Raw genomic sequence first — 19,035 nt, 5'->3', positions numbered from 1 at the left:
AGAGGATTAGCAAGAGCTGGCACAGAGACTGCTCGATTTTGCATACTTTCTTGTCTTAGTCTAGGAAGTCTGAGCCAGTTTTCCTTCTCTGTAAATAGGAAACCAGAGCAGAGATCACAAGCATGCTAGAATGCCTTTAATTGCATATTTGAAATTTTTTAACTTTTTTAATCCCATGAAAGTTTTTCTCCATACCACCAGCTTTATTATTTTGGGGGATGATCAAGAACTTTATGCATTTAATGTTTGAACTAAATACAATATAAGGTAAGTAACTCATGGGATTATTTACTTATGCAAGTCTGTTGAACTTCTAGATATAAGAAATAAAATCCCCATTCTTATTCTAAACACCTTTGCTTAATTTCCTGTCAATCTGAATATTTTTCAGCAGACTTACTTACTAATTTCATTAACAAAGTAATTTTTGTTAGGAAAATCACATTTTCAATTGATGCACACCAGGCTCTTGTAATATTTAGAATCTCAGTCAAACTCATCTGGCTATCTAGAAGTGATAATCAATTTGTGTTTACAATCCAGACTGAAACAGCCAGCCAGCCAGTCTTTAACCCAGTTCTTCAGACATATGCCTGAATACAAACTTAACCATAAGCATATATTTAGGTCTGAGAACAAACTACTTTTATATACATAAAGGGGACAATAAAATGGGTGCAATATAATTTCAGAACCAAAGAGAAACATTTAAGGGATCAATTTGTATATATGCATGCAGGTGATGCAAAACAGTACATGCATAATTTGTGCATGTGGATACAGTGACTTCCAATTCATTCACAGTAACTGCTTGAATAAATGATCAGCTAGATTTGTAACTGGATATTTGCAAATGCAGTTACCTTGGTTGTGCATGCAGTCACCGTAATAATGTATGCAAATTATAATAATATAATGTATGTATGCAATTTATTGTAGTCCTATCTTAAAGGCAATACATTACTCTATTTGGGAGGCACATGTCCTCGATGTTAGAACAGCCAACTATGAGTCAGGATTCCCATGATCTGTTTTCCAATCTGCCATAGATCTGTTGTGTCATCTTGGGTAAGATATTTCCTCTTTCTGTGTGTCTGTTTCTCCAGCACTAAAATGTGGATAATACTTTTGCAAAGTGCTTAGCCATTCTGGATGTAAAGTTTATATTTTAAATGGTGTGTGCATGTGGAGTTGGTATTTTTTGTTTTGAGTTAAAAAGAAGTAGCAAGAATCAAGTCCAAATTGCAGTAATTTTGTAGTGTACCTGACCTTTCTTATATATAATTAACATCTCTAAGTATTGAATTAAAGATTTAGTCTCTTGAAATTCCATTGACAATTTTGTTAACATTGAGAATACTAAACAGAAGAAACACTAAAAATGCCTTTTTGTTAAGATTAAACAGTTTACATTATTGTCTTGAATTGGGAGTCCCAGGTGTAAACCACTATCCATACCATACTCTCACATAACATTTGCTGATGAGTACTTTGCAAGTTTAATTTCTAGATATGTAAGATGACATGTTTATTCTTCACATAATCAATGGGTAGATTAGTAATTCTTAAATACTATTCTGCTGTCCAAATCTTAATTTCTAGAGCATACAAAATACTTAATTTATTAGCTGGTTTAAGATTATTACTTGCCTAAAAAGATTTTTTTTTAAATTCTCAACATTCTTATGACCATATATGGACCAAAAATTGTATGAAAAAATTCAGAGGGATTAAGACATTATGTGGTTACATGAACACAAACAGTTCATTGAGCAAATTAAATAAAGTGGAAAAATAATAGTAAATTAGTCACAAAAAAGATATTTAATTTCTTTCTTTAGTCATAAAAAGAATTCCTCAGACCGTTTTAAAAATGAACTATAACAAATTTTGCTACAAAGCTTTCTTTATGTACAAACAACATAATGCCCACCAAGGATTTAAAAAAAAAAAAAAAGGAAGGCAAATTACACTGTAACAAAAGTTCATTACAAACCATCCGTGTGAAATTCTAAAAACATTGTGTTATACATTATCCATGTTGTTCATTCTATGCGTGTATAGGCCATGGTCCTACAAGTGACTCGGAATGGGCCTAGATTTGGAGTTAAAGAAAGCCTATATGTGCGTGTTATGCTAGAACTATACACCATTATTTTAATGTAACCTTTTTTTCTGCTCTCCTCCTCACTACTGTTTTTTGACTGCACCTATTGTGTCATGTCTGAAATTCAGGCCCTAATCCTGAAGTTGGACCCTCATGCCTAGGGCGCTACCAAATTCACTGTCCATTTTGGTCCATTTCACAGTCATCGGATTTAAAAAATTGTAAATTACATGATTTCAGCTATTTAAATCTGAAGTTTCCCGGTGTTGTAATTGTCGGGGTCCCTGACCCAAAAAGGAGTTGTGGGGGGGTTGCAGGGTTATTGTTGGGGCGATTGTAATACAGCTACCCTTACTTCTGCACTGCTGCTGGCGGCAGCGCTGCCTTCAGAGCTGGGCAGCTGGAGAGCAGTGGCTGCTGGCCGGGAGCCCAGCTGTGAAGGCAGAGCCAGTGCCAGTAACAGCACAGAGGTATGGATGGCCTGGTACGGTATTGCCACCCTTACTTCTGCGCTGCTGCTGGCGAGCACTGCTTTCAGAGCTGGGCACCTGGCCAAAAGCCTCTGCCCTCCGGCTGCCCAGCTCTGAAGGCAGCAGTGCAGAATCATAGAATCTCAGGGTTGGAAGGGACCTCTGGAGCTCATCTAGTCCAACCCCCTGCCCAGAGCAGGACCAATCCCCAACTAAATCATCCCAGCCAGGGCTTTGTCAAGCCTAACCTTAAAAACTTCTAAGGAAGGAGATTCTACCACCTCCCTAGGTAACGCATTCCAGTGTTTCACCACCCTCCTAGTGAAAAAGTTTTTCCTAATATCCAACCTAAACCTCCCCCACTGCAACTTGAGACCATTACTCCTTGTCCTGTCCTCTTCTACCACTGAGAATAGTCTAGAACCATCCTCTCTGAAACCACCTCTCACATAGTTGAAAGCAGCTATCAAATCCCCCCTCATTCCTCTCCTCCGTAGACTAAACAATCCCAGTTCCCTCAGCTTCTCCTCATAACTCGCGTGTTCCAGACCCCTAATCATTTTTGTTGCCCTTCGCTGGACTCTCTCCAATTTATCCACATTCTTCTTCTAGTGTGGGGCCCAAAACTGGACACAGTACTCCAGATGAGGCCTCACCAATGTCGAATAGAGGAGAATGATCACGTCCCTCGATCTGCTGGCAATGCCCCTACTTATACACCTCAAAATGCCATTGGCCTTCTTGGCAACAAGGGCACGCTGCTGACTCATATCCAGCCTCTCTTCCACAGTCACCCCTAGGTCCTTCTCTGCAGAACTGCTGCCCAGACTACTCGGTCCCTAGTCTGTAGCGGTGCATTGGATTATTCCGTCCTAAGTGCAGGACTCTGCACTTGTCCTTGTTGAAGCTCATCAGATTTCTTTTGGCCCAATCCTCCAATCTGTCCAGGTCCCTCTGTATCCTATCCCTACCCTCCAGCGTATCTACCACTCCTCCCGGTTTAGTGTCATCTGCAAACTTGCTGATTATGCAATCCACACCATCCTCCAGATCATTAATGAAGATATTGAACAAAAGCGGCCCCAGGACCGACCCTTGGGGCACTCCGCTAGATACCGGCTGCCAACTAGACATGGAGCCATTGATCGCTACCCGTTGAGCCCGACAATCTAGCCAACTTTCTACCCACCTTGTAGTGGATCCATCCAGCCCATACTTCTTTAACTTGCTGACAAGAATACTGTGGGAGACCGTGTCAAAAGCTTTGCTAAAGTCAAGGAATAACATGTCCACTGCTTTCCCTGCATCCACAGAACCAGTAATCTCATCATAGAAGGCAATTAGATTAGTCAGGCATGACTTTCCCTTGGTGAATCCATGCTGACTGTTCCTGATCACTTTCCTCTGATCTAAGTGCTTCAGAATTGATTCCTTGAGGACCTGCTCCATGATTTTTCCGGGGACTGAGTTGAGGCTGACTGGCCTTTAGTTCCCAGGATCCTCCTCCTTCCCTTTTTTAAAGATTGGCACTACATTAGCCTTTTTCCAGTCTTCCAAGACTTCCCCCGATCACCATGAGTTTTCAAAGATAATGGCCAATGGCTCTGCAATCACATCCGCCAATTCATTTAGCACTCTTGGATGCAACGTATCCGGCCCCATGGACTTGTGCACGTCCAGCTTTTCTAAATAGTCCCGAACCACTTTTTTCTTCACAGAGGGCTGGCTACCTCCTCCCCACGCTGTGCTGCCCAGTGCAGTAGTCTGGGAGCTGACCTTGTTCATGAAGACAGAGGCAAAAATGCATTGAGTACATTAGCTTTTTCCACATCCTCTGTCACTAGGTTGCCTCCCTCATTCATTAAGGGGCCCACACTTTCCTTGGCTTTCTTCTTGTTGCCAACATACCTGAAGAAACCCTTCTTGTTACTCTTAACATCTCTCGCTAGCTGCAACTCCAGGTGTGATTTAGCCTTCCTGATTTCATTCCTGCAGAAGTAAGGGTGGCAATACCATGACCCTCCTAAAGTAACCTTGCAACCTCCCTTCTACAACCCCCTTTTGGGTCATGACTCCCAGTTTGAGAAACGCTGGTCTCCCCCGTGAAATCTGGACTTTTGTGTGCTTTTACCCTTTACTATACAGATTTCATGGTCCATGATGCGTTTTTTATGGTTGTGCATTTGGTAGGGCCGTACTTATGCCCTTGCCAAGTTCCACTGAAGTCAGTAGGCCTCCATGCTGGCACAGAGGACTGCCTGGGCAGATCAGATTGCAGGACTTCCTTTCTGGAGCTTTAAGGATGTAAGCTGTCTTCAATAGTGATGGTGTCTTTGTTTTTTGAGAAAGGCCTGGCACGCTTATGGGCACTACAAACTCATAAAAATAATCTTGTTACTCCCCTGTACAAGATGTTGCTTTTATTAATGTGTCATATGCACATCTTTTTACCTTCAGCGTACTGCCACACATTTAATTTTCCTATTCCTCTATGCTCTCAACAACATTTTTAGTTCTCTTTCTGTTTTCTCCACACAAATGCCTTTATTGATACTGATTTGGTAATGGAAAGATGTTGCTGTTGCTACAGGCGTCAGTATGGCTGACCCCAACAAATAGCATCTGTTACCTCAACCACTGTACATGTTGTTCCTCAATTTTGCAAGTTTTCCCTCATCTGATTTGGCTTTTCAGAGGCTCTAGAAAGTGCTTTCTACACTAGCTGATCAATGCATTGTCACATTATAGAGGGACTTCCTCAAGTAAGAGATCCCATTTCCAGACTCACTGCAGCAGCACTCAGTATTAGAAACCAATCCAATTTTCTTAAAGGAGTTAGGAATTTATATTCTCTACAATTTTTTCCTACTCCTTATTTCAACAGGAAATACTCTGCTAAGGTGTATTTACCTTAGTTCTCAGGCAACAACCTTCTTTCAAATCTAGAAGGGATGTTTTGCCATAGCTAAAAACACAGGGACTCTACCCTCTGTGAAGGCAGCAATGTTGAGTTCTTGGTGAAATAGGAGTTTGAATATATGGAAGGAGTGTGATAACCTGTCAGTTGGTAAATTTGGGCTAAGAGTACAATTAGTTGAAAGGGACAGGATTAAGCAGCTTAGGGTCAAAAGTTCTCTTTAAATGGTTATAATTGTTAAAGGAAATCAACTTCAATCCAAGGGTCAAATTCTGTGTCTTCCCCCGGAAAAGGTCGAATGAGGTTGGCTCAAAAATTTTCTGCCCTTGTTCTGGCTCCAAAGAAAGCCCACTCCTCACACCTTCAATGAGAGCATTTCTGAGGAAGTACCTGGCTGCTTTTTACATATTCACATACAGATGCCCTCAGCTATTGCCCCAGCATAGTTTATTCTCACCCTGCGGGCTGCTTAAAGCAAGAATGCAAACATGTTAACATCCATCCCCTCTACTTGACCAGACTGGCAGGGGATAGGTTCCCTTGGGGTCCTGGTAAGCCTGGCTATGGGCATTGTCACCTGTCCCTGCAGCCTAATTGGGCCATTCAAAACCTACTGCCTGGGCATCCCCTGGCCTTGGGGCTTTTAAGGTTCTTCCTTGAGTGAATGGACATTTGACACCCAACCTGCAATCCCAACCCTTCCCCACCTCCTTTATCTGGTTATGTCCATTGCTGCAGTTGAGTTATGGGTTATGCAAGGTTTACAGGTCTGCTCTTCCAGTAACCTAGTTGGGTTGGAAAGGACATTTCTTAATGGCAAATTAACTGTTTTTCTGTCCACAAAATATCTAGAAAACTTAACAAATGAGATGTTTTCATGAGTACATCCCAACTTTTGTAGGTTGCAGTGTGAGTTCTTTATAGTTTTTATGGATTGTAATTCCAAGATTGTGGCCAGATGGTGATTGGCCTGCGCCTGTTGTTTAACACAGGGTAGGATTCAATGTGTTTGCATAGTGTGCACCTTTCACCTGTGCCGTTAAGCTTCAGACGTGGAGAAGGCAGGAGGAATTTGGATGTTTGGTGCCAAATATCTAGGTTGGTTGTATGGAGAGCCCCATCTTAAGTTATGGGTTTAGCTTGCATGCTACCCACTACCTGCGGGGTAGTAGTTTGGATTGAGGGAACTGGTTGGTATCTTCATTTACCTTCATGTCATGTTTTAAAGTAGCAGACTTCCGGGCTACCCATATCCCTATGTATTAGCCTTATTCTACTGCAGTGTTTGTCCATTCTGCTTTTCCAACGTATCTATGGACTTGTCTGTGGGGCAATTCAGCCACGTTCTCTGCACTGGCTAGAATTTTGTGTTTCAATACTTTAAAGAAAATCTATTTTTTCCCCTGGAAACTGTCTGTCTGTCTTTTAATTTTTTGTTGGAAAATTTCTTTCTTTCTTTCTTTCTTTCTTTCTTTCTTTCTTTCTTTCTTTCTTTCTTTCTTTCTTTCTTTCTTTCTTTCTTTCTTTCTTTCTTTCTTTCTTTCTTTCTTTCTTTCTTTCTTTCTTTCTTTCTTTCTTTCTTTCTTTCTTTCTTTCTATACAAAAACATAGACCTCTACTTTTTAAAAAGTATAATGAAAACAGTATGTAATGGTTTTTTGCAGTTTCTGTTGGCTGTCTCAGAAACAGTTAATCAATAATGTTAGAGTAAATACATCCCTGGTGTATGTCCATTGATTTAAATGAAGTTACACCACAGATGAATTTTATCCAACTCTGTTTAGATCAAGGGATGAATTTGGCTCATTCTTCCCAGGAAAATGAGTATGTTCACTGAGGACATCATTAATAATAACACTGCCCAGAAGTAAACTCAAAGGACCAGATTTTTAAAATCAGTCTCTAAGCATTGCAAGCAAGTTTTGTATACTCAAAACATGTAAAGTGCATGCATACTGGCATTTGAATGAGCAAGTTGTGAGTACTTAGACATGTACCTAAATTATTTGTAAGCCATTTGTTATCCAAACTTGGATGGAGAGTGTTAGAAGCCAAAATGAGGACAGCTAAAGATTTGGTTCCAAGCCTCCTGTGTGTGTTTGTTGCATGAGCAACAAAAGGACCAGGGAAGGGAGGACAGAACAGTGATTTATTTTCCCAAGTATATACTGTTTAAGAGTGATGCTGGACAGTGTCCATTACCAGATTACACTATCAATAGTTTTAGTATTATAAATAGTATGATATCATACTAGTCTGATATTTTCCCCAGTCTTTGAAATATTTAACATTGTCGAGAATGCCCACATAATCATCAAATTTTATTGTCTTTCTCTGCATATCCAGAATTCATCAATGTATAAAAATAAAAAAGAGAAATCTTTAAAAAATAAAACAAAAATTTTATCCTGTGGTAATTTATAGTTGCTTCCTTTTATCTATTTAAGATGCTTCAGTTCACTTTGTTAGCAAATTTTTCTAGACAAGTACACCAATTTATTATTACTAAGCATCCTTCTTAGGAATGTCTGAAATGTCACATCTATTGTTTTAAATAAGATCATAAAGTTAATTTTTAACCACACAAGTGATACACTAACAATAGAGCAAACAAAACATAATTAATAGTTTTATGTCATTCATCAAAACCATTTTATTTGCTGTCAGCACCTGCCAAATGGAAAAAATGTTTTGACTTAAATTAAACATTGTCAATAAATTAAGCCACTTATTGTTGGAAATATAAAGCGTGTGTGTGTGTATATATATATATATATAGTGTGTGTGTATGAATTTATATACACACTGTGTGTAGAATATACACACATCACCAGATGTATTTAAATCCCTCATTTGGGAGAAAATGAAATGCATATCTGTTTGCATTGTATATATGGCAGAAATTGTAACGTCATAGCCATGGATAACCCCACTACATTAGTTCTAGGGCTTGTGTTAAAAAAACTTTTTTTGTCTCTTCCTGTATGAGGTTTTTGTGTTCATTTTTATAATTAAACTCAAATGTATTTAACTGCAAAACCTTTTTAAAATAATTGTATCTATATTTCATTATGTGTATCTCCTCACAGGAAGAGCCATACCAAATCACAACAGTGGTTCACCTGAAGAAACAGAGGTCCCATTCATTCATCACATGTGCACCTTAGACATCTAGAATAAAGTCCTGACGGGAAACACTTGATGGATGAAATACTTTGCTGTTGTGAAATTAGCTGGTCTTCTCATGCTTTTTATTTATAATCTGTTATATATTCTTGCACAGAATAATTTGGCTTGGAACAGGGCAAGCCAGAGACTGGTTGGTTTTCAAGCAAATGAGGAATATTTGAGGACTAGGACAATATTAATGATATGTTATGCTACAGTTAGTAAACTTTTCCATTCCAAAAACTTATGGAGTAATGCTATCAAGTTTTGGAATATTATTAAGTCTTTGGAAAAGAAATCAACTTCAGCTCATTTGCCAACAATGATTAATTCTAACATTAATGATCTGATAAGCAACAGATGGTAGAGACTTGTAATAATTGAGTAGTGTTGTAGAGGCAAGTTATATACAGTACTATGTGATTATGTTTTAAAACAGGACCATAAATTACAAACATATCTTAAACTTTCTTTAAAAATGAAGAACCTAAGTCTGAATTCTCAAGCTGTGAATTCCACCTTTTTCCATGGCCTATTTCTGAAATAGAAGCCTTTCAAGAACCTGTCAGTTTAGATTAAGAAAAGTCCTATGGGTGCTCCTGGAAATGAAAGACTAGTAAGCCTTACTTCTGGACCTGCTAACTCCTTGAAACAGAACACCTAGATGAACATATATTTGATAAGAGCACACCAGCAAGGACTCCACAAAGGTAAATCACACTTCTCCAATCTACTAGAATTCTTTAAGTTTACCAACAAAATAGCAGATAAAGCAAAACATGTTAATATAATTTATTTTCCTTTCATAAAGCTTTTGATAAAGTACCTCATAAAGGGCATTTAAAGAATCTAAATAGTGAGCAGCAAAAGTTTGGTCATGGATTAGAAATAGGATAAGAGGAATAAATGATCCATTTTCAACATGGCAAAAAGGTTAACAGTATGTTCCCAGAGGATGGATTCCAGCAATGGTGTTTCATATATTAATTTTCATGAAGTGGCAAATTTGCATATGACAAAATAATTTAGCTTAGTCAAGCCTAGAGGAGTCTGTGAGGCATTCCACAGGCGTGCCCTAACAAAGTTAGGCAACACAATGGCAAATAAAATTTAATATTTTTAGATGCATGGTAATGCACATTGGATAGAATTATTTGTACTATTCATAAACATTGATTGAGTTCTAAATGAGCTATACCCATTGAGGGAAAAGACCTGGGGTGAAATCTTGGCTTTACTAACATCAGTGGGAGTTTTGCCATTTATTTCAGTGGGCCAAGATTACATCCCTAATCATGAGGACAGCTCATTGGAAAAAGTCTGCTAAATTCAAAGTGGTGGTCCAAAAAGCAAACAAAATAGTCGGATGAATAAAGAATTGGATAGAAAATAATACTGAACATATTTTAATATCAGTGAGTGATACACCCACTTGGTGAATACAGTGTTGAATGCTCCTCTCCCTATATGAAAAAAATATAGAGCAGAAACAAAAAGGGTCCAGAGACCAGCTACAAAAGTGATCAGTGGTGTGGAGAGACTTCCTTATATGGATAGATTGAAAAGAAAAAGACAAGTTTAAGGCAAGAGAGGAGATGGATAAGAAGGGATTTGATAGTGGCATATAAAATAATAAATGAGGTACAAAATGTTAAATCTGGCTGTCCTATTTATGTAATTGCAAAGGGACATCCCATACAATAGCATGTCAACAAATTTAAAATGTATAAAAGGGCTTTTTTTTTTTTTTTGGAACAGTGAAACACATAGCCAAAGGATATCATTGGAGCCAGGAACATTGCAGGATTTCTAAGCCCTGGTCTACACTATGAGTTTAGGTCGAATTTAACAGTGTTCGATCGATTTAACCCTGTACCCATCCACACAACCAAGCCATTTTTGTTGACTTAATGGACTCTTAAAATCGATTTCTGTACTCCTCCCTGACGAGGGGATTAGCACTGAATGAAATCGACATCGCCGGGTCGAATATGGGGTATTGTGGATGCAATTTGATGGTATTGGCCTCCGGTAGCTATCCCAGAGTGCTCCATTGTGACCACTCTGGACAGCACACTCATCTCGGATGCACTGGCCAGGTAGACAGGAAAAGACCCGCAAACTTTTGAATTTCATTTCCTGTTTGGCCACCACGGCAAGCTGATCAGCACAGGTGACAGTGCAGATCTCATCAGCAGAGGTGACCATGGAGTCCCAGAATCACAAAAGAGCTCCAGCATGGACCAAACAGGAGGTACTGGATCTGATCACTGTATGGGGAGATGAATCCATGCTATCAGAACTCCATTCGAAAAAACAAAATGCCAAAATATTTGAAAAAATCTTCAAGGGCATGATGGACAGAGGCTATAACAGCAGTGCTGCATGAAACTTAAGGAGCTCAGGCAAGCCTACCAAAAAACCCAAGAGGCAAACACCTGCTCAGGGTCAGAGCCCCAGACATGCCGCTTCTATGATGAGCTGCATACCACTCTAGGGGGTGCCCCTACAACTACCCCACACCTGTACGTGGACTCCTGCAGGGGAGTCTCACGCAACAGGAATGAGGAAGATGATGAGGATGGGGAGGTTGAAGATAGCGTACACCAGGCAAGTGGAGAAACCATTACCCCCGACAGCCAGGAACTGTTTATCACCCTGGAGTCAATACCCTCCCAACCCTCCCAACCTGGGCTCCCGGACCTTGAAAGCAGAGAAGGCACCTCTGGTGAGTATAATTTTGCAAATATAATAACAGTTTAAAAGCAAGTGTGTTTAATGATTAATTTGCCCTGAAGACTTGGGATGCATTCGCAGTCAGTACAGCTACTGGAAAAGTCTGTTAACATGCCTGGGGATGGAGCGGAAATCCTCCAGGGACATCTCAATGAAGCTATCCTGGAGGTACTCCCAAAGCCTTTGCAAAAGGTTTCTGGGGAGGGTAGCCTTATTGTGTACTCCATGGTAGGACACTTTACCATGCCAGGCCACTAGCACGTAATCTGGAATCATTGCTAAAGAAAGCATGTCAGCAAGTGGTCCTGGTGTTGGCATTCAAGCAACATCTCTTCTTTATCTCTCTGTGTTATCCTCAGGAGAGTTATATCATTCATGGTCACCTGGCTGAAATAGGGGAATTTTATTAAGGGGACATTCAGAGGTGGCCATTCCTGCTGGGCTGTTTGCCTGTGGCTGAAAAGAAATCATCCCTGCTGTTAGCCACACGGTGTGGGGAGGGGTGAAGCGATTATCCCAGAGAATTGGGTGTGGAGGAGGGGTTAGCTGGGTTTGTGCTGCACGTTAACCTGAAAACATCAGCCCCTCCTTTTAAATGTGCCTTTTTCAGTTTTACTCCCCCTTTTTTTCCTCCAGCAGCTGTAAATGTTTCAACGCTGCCACTAGCATCTCCATCCCAGAGGCTAGCGCAGGTAAGAAGGCGAAAAAAATGCATTCACAATGAAATGTTCTCTGAGCTCATGCAGTCCACCCAAACTGAAAGAACCCAGCAGAATGCTTGGAGGCAGACAATGGCAGAGTCCAGGAAAGCACAAAATGAACACAAGGACAGATGGCTGGAGCAAGAGGAGAGGTGGCGGCAGTGTGATGAGAGGAGGCAGGATGCAATGCTGAGGCTACTGGAGGATCAAACTGATATGCTCAGGCGTATGGTTGACATGCAGGAAAGGGACAGACCACCACTGCAGCCCCTGTTTAATCAACCACCCTCCCCCACAAGTTCCATAGCCTCCTCACCCAGATGCCCAAGAATGCGGGGGAGGAGGGGGGGAGGTGGCTCCGGGCACCCAACCACTCCACCCCAGAGGACTGCCCAAGCAACAGAAGGCTGGCATTCAATAAGTTTTGAAGTGCAGCGTGGTCTTGTCCTTCCCTCCTCCCCCACCCCTCCCAGGCTACCTTGGCAGGTATTCCCCCTATTTGTGTGACAAATTAATAAAGAATGCATTAATTTGAAACAACAATGACTTCATTGCCTCTGCAAGCGGTGATCAAAGGGGGAAAGGGAGGGCGGTTGGCTTACAGGGAAGTAGAGTGAACCAAGGGGGCGAGTTTTCATCAAGGAGAAACAAACAGTACTGTCACACCGTAGCCTGATCAGCCATGAAACTGGTTTTTAAAGCTTCTCTGTTGTGCAGTGCACCCTGCTGTGCTCTTCTAATTGCCCTGGTGTCTGGCTGCACGTAATCAGCGGCCAGGTGGTTTGCCTCAACTTCCCACCTCGCCATAAATGTCTCCCCCCTTACTCTCACAGATATTGTGGAGCACACAGCAAGCAGTAATAACAATGGGAATATTGGTTTCGCTGAGGTCTAAGTGAGTCAGTAAACTGCGCCAGCGCGCTTTTAAACATCCAAACGCACATTCTACCACCATTCTGCACTTGCTCAGCTTGTGGTTGAACAGCTCCTGACTACTGTCCAGGCTGCCTGTGTACGGCTTCATGAACCATGGCATCAAGGGGTAGGCTGGGTCCCCAAGGATAACTATAGGCATTTCAACATCCCCAACGGTTATTTTCTGGTCTGGAAAGTAAGTCCCTTGCTGCAGCTGTTCATAAAGACCAGAGTTCCTGAAGATGCGAGCGTCGTGTACCTTTCCTGGCCATCCCACGTTGATGTTGGTGAAACGTCCTTTGTGATCCACCAGAGCTTGCAGCACCATTGAAAAGTACCCCTTTCGGTTTATGTACTGGCTGCCTTGGTGCTCCGGTGCCAAGATAGGACTATGTGTTCCGTCTATCGCCCCCCCCACAGTTAGGGAATCCCATTGCAGCAAAGCCATCCACTGTGACCTGCACATTTCCCAGAGTCACTACCCTTGATAGCAGCAGCTCAGTGATTGCATTGGCTACTTGTATCACAGCAGCCCGCACAGTAGATTTGTCCACTCCAAATTGATTCCTGACTGACCGGTAGCTGTCTGGCATTGCAAGCTTCCAGAGGGCTATCACCACTCACTTGTGAACTGTGAGGGCTGCTCTCATCTTGGTATTCTTGTGCTTCACGGCAGGGGAAAGCAAGTCACAAAGATCCATGAAAGTGCCCTTACGCATGCGAAAGTTTCGCAGCCATTGGGAATCATCCCAGACCTGCAACACTATGTGATCCCACCAGTCTGTGCTTGTTTCCTGGGCCCAGAATCAGCGTTCCATGGCATGAGCCTGCCCCATTGCCACCAGGATGGCCAAATTGCTGGGACCTGTGCTTTGAGAGAAGTCTGTGTCCATGTCCTCATCACTCTCATCACCGCGCTGCCGTTGCCTCCTCGCCTGCTTTTGCGGGTTCTGGTTCTGCATATACTGCATGATAATGCGCGAGGTGTTTACAATGCTCATAACTGCCACGGTGATCTGAGCGAGCTTCATGCTTGCTGTGGTGTGGCATCTGCAGGAGAGCAGAGTTGCAGGGGAAGCGGTGATTGGATGACCAGTTTTGCAGACCTACTGCACCGTCTGCTGCTAGGACACAACAGCTGAGCGGGCTGCACACTTGCCATGGTATGGCGAGACAAAAGCAGCCGAGCAGAGTTGCAGCGGAAGCGGCTGGTGACAGCAGTCATATAGAGGACCTGCGAGACCAGCAGGAGAGCAGAGTGGTAGCGGAAGTCATGAATGACGACGGTCATATAGAGGACATGTGAGGTAGATTTCATAGCACCAGGAGAGCAGAGTGGCAATGGAAGTGGTCGTTCGATGCCGATGGTTAGCCGTTCTACTGCACTGTCTGCTGAAAGCAGTATGGCACCCGCACGGAAAAAAGGCGTGAAACGATTGTCTGCCACTGCTTTCACGGCGGGAGGGGCAACTGATGACATGTACCCAAAACTATCCGCAACAATGTTTTTGTCCCATCAGGCTTTGGGGGCTCAACCCAGAATTCCAATGGGTGACGGAGACTGCGGGAACTGTGGGATAGTTACCCACAGTGCAATGCTCTGAAAGTCGACGCTAGACTTGGTACTTTGGACGCACTCCGCAGACTTAATGCACTTAGTGGGGACACACACAATGAACTGTACAAAGTCACTTTCTAAAAAATTGACTTCTATAAATTTGACCTAATTTTGCACTGTGGAACAGATTGTTTAGCATAAGTAGCTAGTACATATTATAAGTGACCATTCAAGGTAGAGTGGCCAGTTAACACCTCTGCAGTCATAGGACAAAAAGAGGGGGTTAGTAGGTTACAGATTGTTGTAATAAGCCATGAATCCAGTGTCTCTGTTCAGTCCATGATTTTTGGTGTCGAGCAGAGTCATGAATTGAAGCTCCCAGGCTTGTCTTTTGAAAGTGTTGTGCAGGTTTCCTTTGAGGATTAGGACTGATAGGTCAGATATATGGTCCCTTACAGTATGTGCTAACTACTTATGCTAAACAATCTGTTCCAGCTTGCATTTTATTGTGACAGTGGATGTACCTTTCCCAGACTTGAAGAAGAGCTGTGTGTGGCTTGAAAGTTTGTCTCTCTCACTCACAGAAGATAGTCCAATAAAAGACATTACCCCACCCACCTTGTCTCTCTCTAATATCCTGGGACCAACATGGCTACAACTACACTGAATGAGCATATTAAAACATTTAAAGTAGTCCCTTGTGCCCCCATCTCATTAATTAATTAATTAATTCATTAATCTATTTATATCTAATGCCAAAGTCCATTTTCGCAGGTCATTTAAAAATGCCTGTTAATCAAAATATTTTATAATTTTTGGTATTATAAGAAGTGGGGAACTTAGCTTATAAAGCAATCAGAGCTTGATCAAAGACCGCTGTCAACCCTCCCTCCTGCACACATGCACATTGGAACTTCAGGGCAGTTTGTAAGATTTGATCAACAGTAGATCATCCAGTAATGATAGCCAGAGATTTGAAATCAAATTGCAATTTTACTACTGAAGCTCAGGAGATGTATTCGTGTTCTGTTTCAGCTCTCTAGGTAAAACGACTTCTGATTTTGTATTTCAAGCAGTGAATTGCCGAAATAATTCTGTGGCATCTGAGTTGCAAGAAGTTGGTTCATAACGTGCTACCATTGTCAATGAGCATTTTTTTTTGCAACGTGAATTTTTTAGAAGTCTTTTTATGCTACAGTACAGTTTCCTACACAAAACAGTAGAAACAGCTTACTAGCCAGAAATGCTTAATGATTAGGGTGGTGCACAACTGAAGCATTACCAGTGAACTAGCTCACTTACTGATTTGTTGCCAGGTAGCGAGCCAATTAGCAGTGCTGGTTATTATTTACATTTCATGCTATATATCACTAAAATTGTGTTGTTGATTTATCATTTATATTGTTGTATTGTCAGCATAATTTATTCAGATCATGCTGAGAAACCTGGAGAATTAAGTAATAAAGAGAATGGCATAGAATATGTCTATATTCAGAAATATTTACTTGGTTTTTAATGAGACTGCAATATTAAGGTAAATCATGGATTACTTGGCTATTAAATTGTTTTGGAAGCAAACCTGTTAAAAAGTTTATTCCTTATATTTTCTGTAAGAAAGTGGTTTGCTTTATTTCTAATTTGATTTTTTTGTTAAATAAGTTGCTTTTATATTTGTTGGCTTAAGAACTAAAATCATACAAACCCAAATGACTAGTAGATTATAACAAAGACGATGGAAATTAATATTGTGTTTAAGGTTTCCAGTGTCCATTATTTGTAGAAGGCTTTTTCTTCTCTATTCTCTTGCTATGTATTATAACTGTATCTTCCTAATGGAAATCAGGCTTAGTTAATTGTTTTTTTGGACTTAGACATTTTCTGTGGCCCATTCTGGAAGTATAATATATATGGTTAAACAAATAGGGGGGCAAACCTCTGAAATCTACAGGATGTAAATACTAACAATGTTTAAGGGCTCTCAAAACATGAATAAAATGGAATTACATATTCCATATTACAAAATGGGATATGAACTTATTTTTGGTTTTTGTGGTTTTTAGAGTCAAAACGAAATTACTTTAAAGTGTGTTGATGCTACATACAAGACATGCTCACTGTCTTCTGATGCAAGTCAGGTGATCTTGTACTGATTAATATACAAATATATATAAATTTGTATATATTTGCACAATGTCTAATCAAATTCTATGAGAGGGGGGTGTGTGTGTGTGTGAAAGAGAGAGAGAGCTTTTTCTCCAAATCCCAAACGTTGACCCAGGAGATATTTTTTTCTACACAGCATATGCTCTGCTAACTAGCAAAGGACTACTACATGTGTGTTTTATAAGCTTTGACTTTTTTGCTGGAGGGGTACAGAACTTTTCTAGCCCCATTGTATCCGCTGATATGATAGCCCATTGCCTAATAATCTCCCACCTTGCCTTACTGAAATCTTTTTGACTTTCTGGTAGACTGGAAATTTGTCCAGTGTTGTTGTTCTAGTCAATAATCCTTGCTTAGAAGAGTACTGTATGGAAAAATCCTGGAAAAAATGTTCATGGTTCAGAGACAATGCAATTTCTTTAGAAGTCTGTGAAAACTATCTTTCTCTAGCACCAAGAATTCAGTATTAAGTGAAAAAAGTGTGTTGTTTTTCATGGATCTATCAAAAATACTTTTTTTGGGGAGGGGGGGGCTACTTTTGCCAATACTGCTTATTTTTTCTGCACATTGCTCTGATATAAATGTAGAAACAACTAAAACACATTTCCTCTAGTCTATCAAAATGTGGTGATCTTCTGAAAGTGACCTTTTATTTAAACAGCCCTATTGACTCCCACGCTTGAATTTCCTGCCAGCTTCATGACACGATTCTCAATTTTTGGAAGGCTTGCTCTTCATTGTGACCCTTGTGAGCACATTCAGACCTGAGATGGAGAATGAGCCTACCAGGCAAATAGCAATAAGCCTTGAGCAGCCATCTCACCAGTTGTTTAGCTTAGGTCCTGTCATAAATATAAAGGGAAGGGTAATCACCTTTCTGTATACAGTGCTATAAAATCCCTCCTGGCCAGAGGCAAAATCCTTTAACCTGTAAAGAGTTAAGAAGCTAAGGTAACCCTGCTGGCATCTGACCGAAAATGGCCAATGAGGGGAAAAGATTCTTTCAAATCTGGACCGGGAGAACAAATGGTTTGGTCGGTCTGTGTGATGCTTTTGCCGGGAATAGATCAGGAATGCAAGCCTTACCACTCCTGTAAAGTTAGTAAGTAATCTAGCTAGAAAATGCATTAAATTTTCTTTTGTTTAATGGCTTGTAAAATAAGCTGCGCTGGAGGGAATGTGTATTCCTGTTTTTGTGTCTTTTTGTAACTTAAGATTTTGCCTAGAGGGATTCTCTATGTGTTGAATCTGATTACCCTGTAAAGTATTTACCATTCTGATTTTACAAAGGTAATTCTTTTACCTTTTCTTTAAATAAAATTCTTCTTTTAAAAACCTAATTAATTTTTCACTGTTCTTAAAATCCAAGGATTTGGGTCTGTGTTCACCTGTACCAATTGGTGAGAATTATTATCAAGCCTTCTCCAGGGGTGTAGGGCTCGGGGAGGGGGGGCAGGTATTTTGGAGGAAGACATCTCCAAGTGGTGTCTTTCCCTGTTCTTTGTTTAAAACGTTTGGTGGTGGCAGCATACTGTTCAAGGACAAGGCAAAGTTTGTATCTTGGGGAAGTTTTTAACCTAAGCTGGTAAGAATAAGCTTAGGGAGTCTTTCATGCAGGTCCCCACATCTGTACCCTAGAGTTCAGAGTGGGGAAGGAACCTTGACAGGTCCTAGTTCAGCAAAGCACTTAGGGATGTGCTTAATTTTAAGCGTGTGCTTAAATCCCATCAGGTGTTCAATCTGCCAGGGTTTACAAAAATCAGGTCAAAACACTGTTTTCTATAATACTGAATGGGGTGGCTCCTGAAAATCGGAACAGTCTTGGTTTTCAGAGACACACCGTAATCTTATTTATTGATTTTAAAAATAACGGAGAGTCTTGGTCATTTGTATAAATGCAGAATGGGGTATGACCATTGAGGATAATTTTTTGGTGGCGGAAGGGTGGAAGAGGAATTAGTCTTTTTGTTGGTGGGTGCAATATGTTTAGCAGACCCAGCAAAAAATGCTAAGTTCAACCCTGTGCCTGTAGAGTGGAGAAGTGTGTGTGTGGAGGAAATACAAAGGCACTTGGACTGGTCTTTATGCTAGAGCCTGATACGGAGAAAGAGGGACTCATGCTTTCTTGGCCATCATGTAACCTTAAAGTGTGACACTTCCTGGTGAGTAGGGCTAATGTAATAATCTCCCAGGCAGAAATCAAAGCTGTTCTCTGACTTTTATGTTACCCATTGAGTTAAGTGTTACACTAGAGCGCAGGGAGTGTGACAACATGAATTATCTGGATACTACAATAGAAC

At 40.9% G+C, this 19,035-nt stretch overlaps 1 protein-coding gene across 2 annotated transcripts; it reads left to right on the top strand.

Annotated features, from left to right (window-relative positions):
* The first annotated feature begins 8,586 nt into the window (after positions 1-8,586).
* Positions 8,587-12,662, top strand: LOC140896544 (uncharacterized). 2 transcript variants are annotated; one of them, XM_073308470.2, is made up of 3 exons: positions 8,587-9,372; positions 10,421-11,390; positions 12,038-12,662. In XM_073308470.2, exons 2-3 carry the CDS (start codon positions 11,048-11,050, stop codon positions 12,604-12,606), a joined length of 912 nt encoding a protein of 303 aa, XP_073164571.1. In that variant the 5' UTR covers positions 8,587-9,372; positions 10,421-11,047; the 3' UTR covers positions 12,607-12,662. The 2 variants fall into 2 exon arrangements, with proteins under 2 accessions (XP_073164571.1, XP_073164569.1); XM_073308468.2 differs by having other exon boundaries at positions 12,035-12,662.
* The last annotated feature ends 6,373 nt before the right edge of the window (positions 12,663-19,035 follow it).

This window comes from Lepidochelys kempii, chromosome 12 (genome assembly GCF_965140285.1).
Source record: "Lepidochelys kempii isolate rLepKem1 chromosome 12, rLepKem1.hap1, whole genome shotgun sequence".
Classification (NCBI taxonomy): Eukaryota; Metazoa; Chordata; order Testudines; family Cheloniidae; genus Lepidochelys; species Lepidochelys kempii.
This window is presented reverse-complemented; position numbering and strand designations above follow the sequence as displayed.

Excerpts from the sequence above, each read along its gene's own strand:
- LOC140896544 (XM_073308468.2), top strand. The coding sequence starts at position 11,048 with ATGAAACTTAAGGAGCTCAGGCAAGCCTACCAAAAAACCCAAGAGGCA. Across the intron at positions 11,391-12,034 it reads AAGCAGAGAAGGCACCTCTG|CAGCTGTAAATGTTTCAACG; the intron begins GTGAGTATAATT and ends TTTTTCCTCCAG.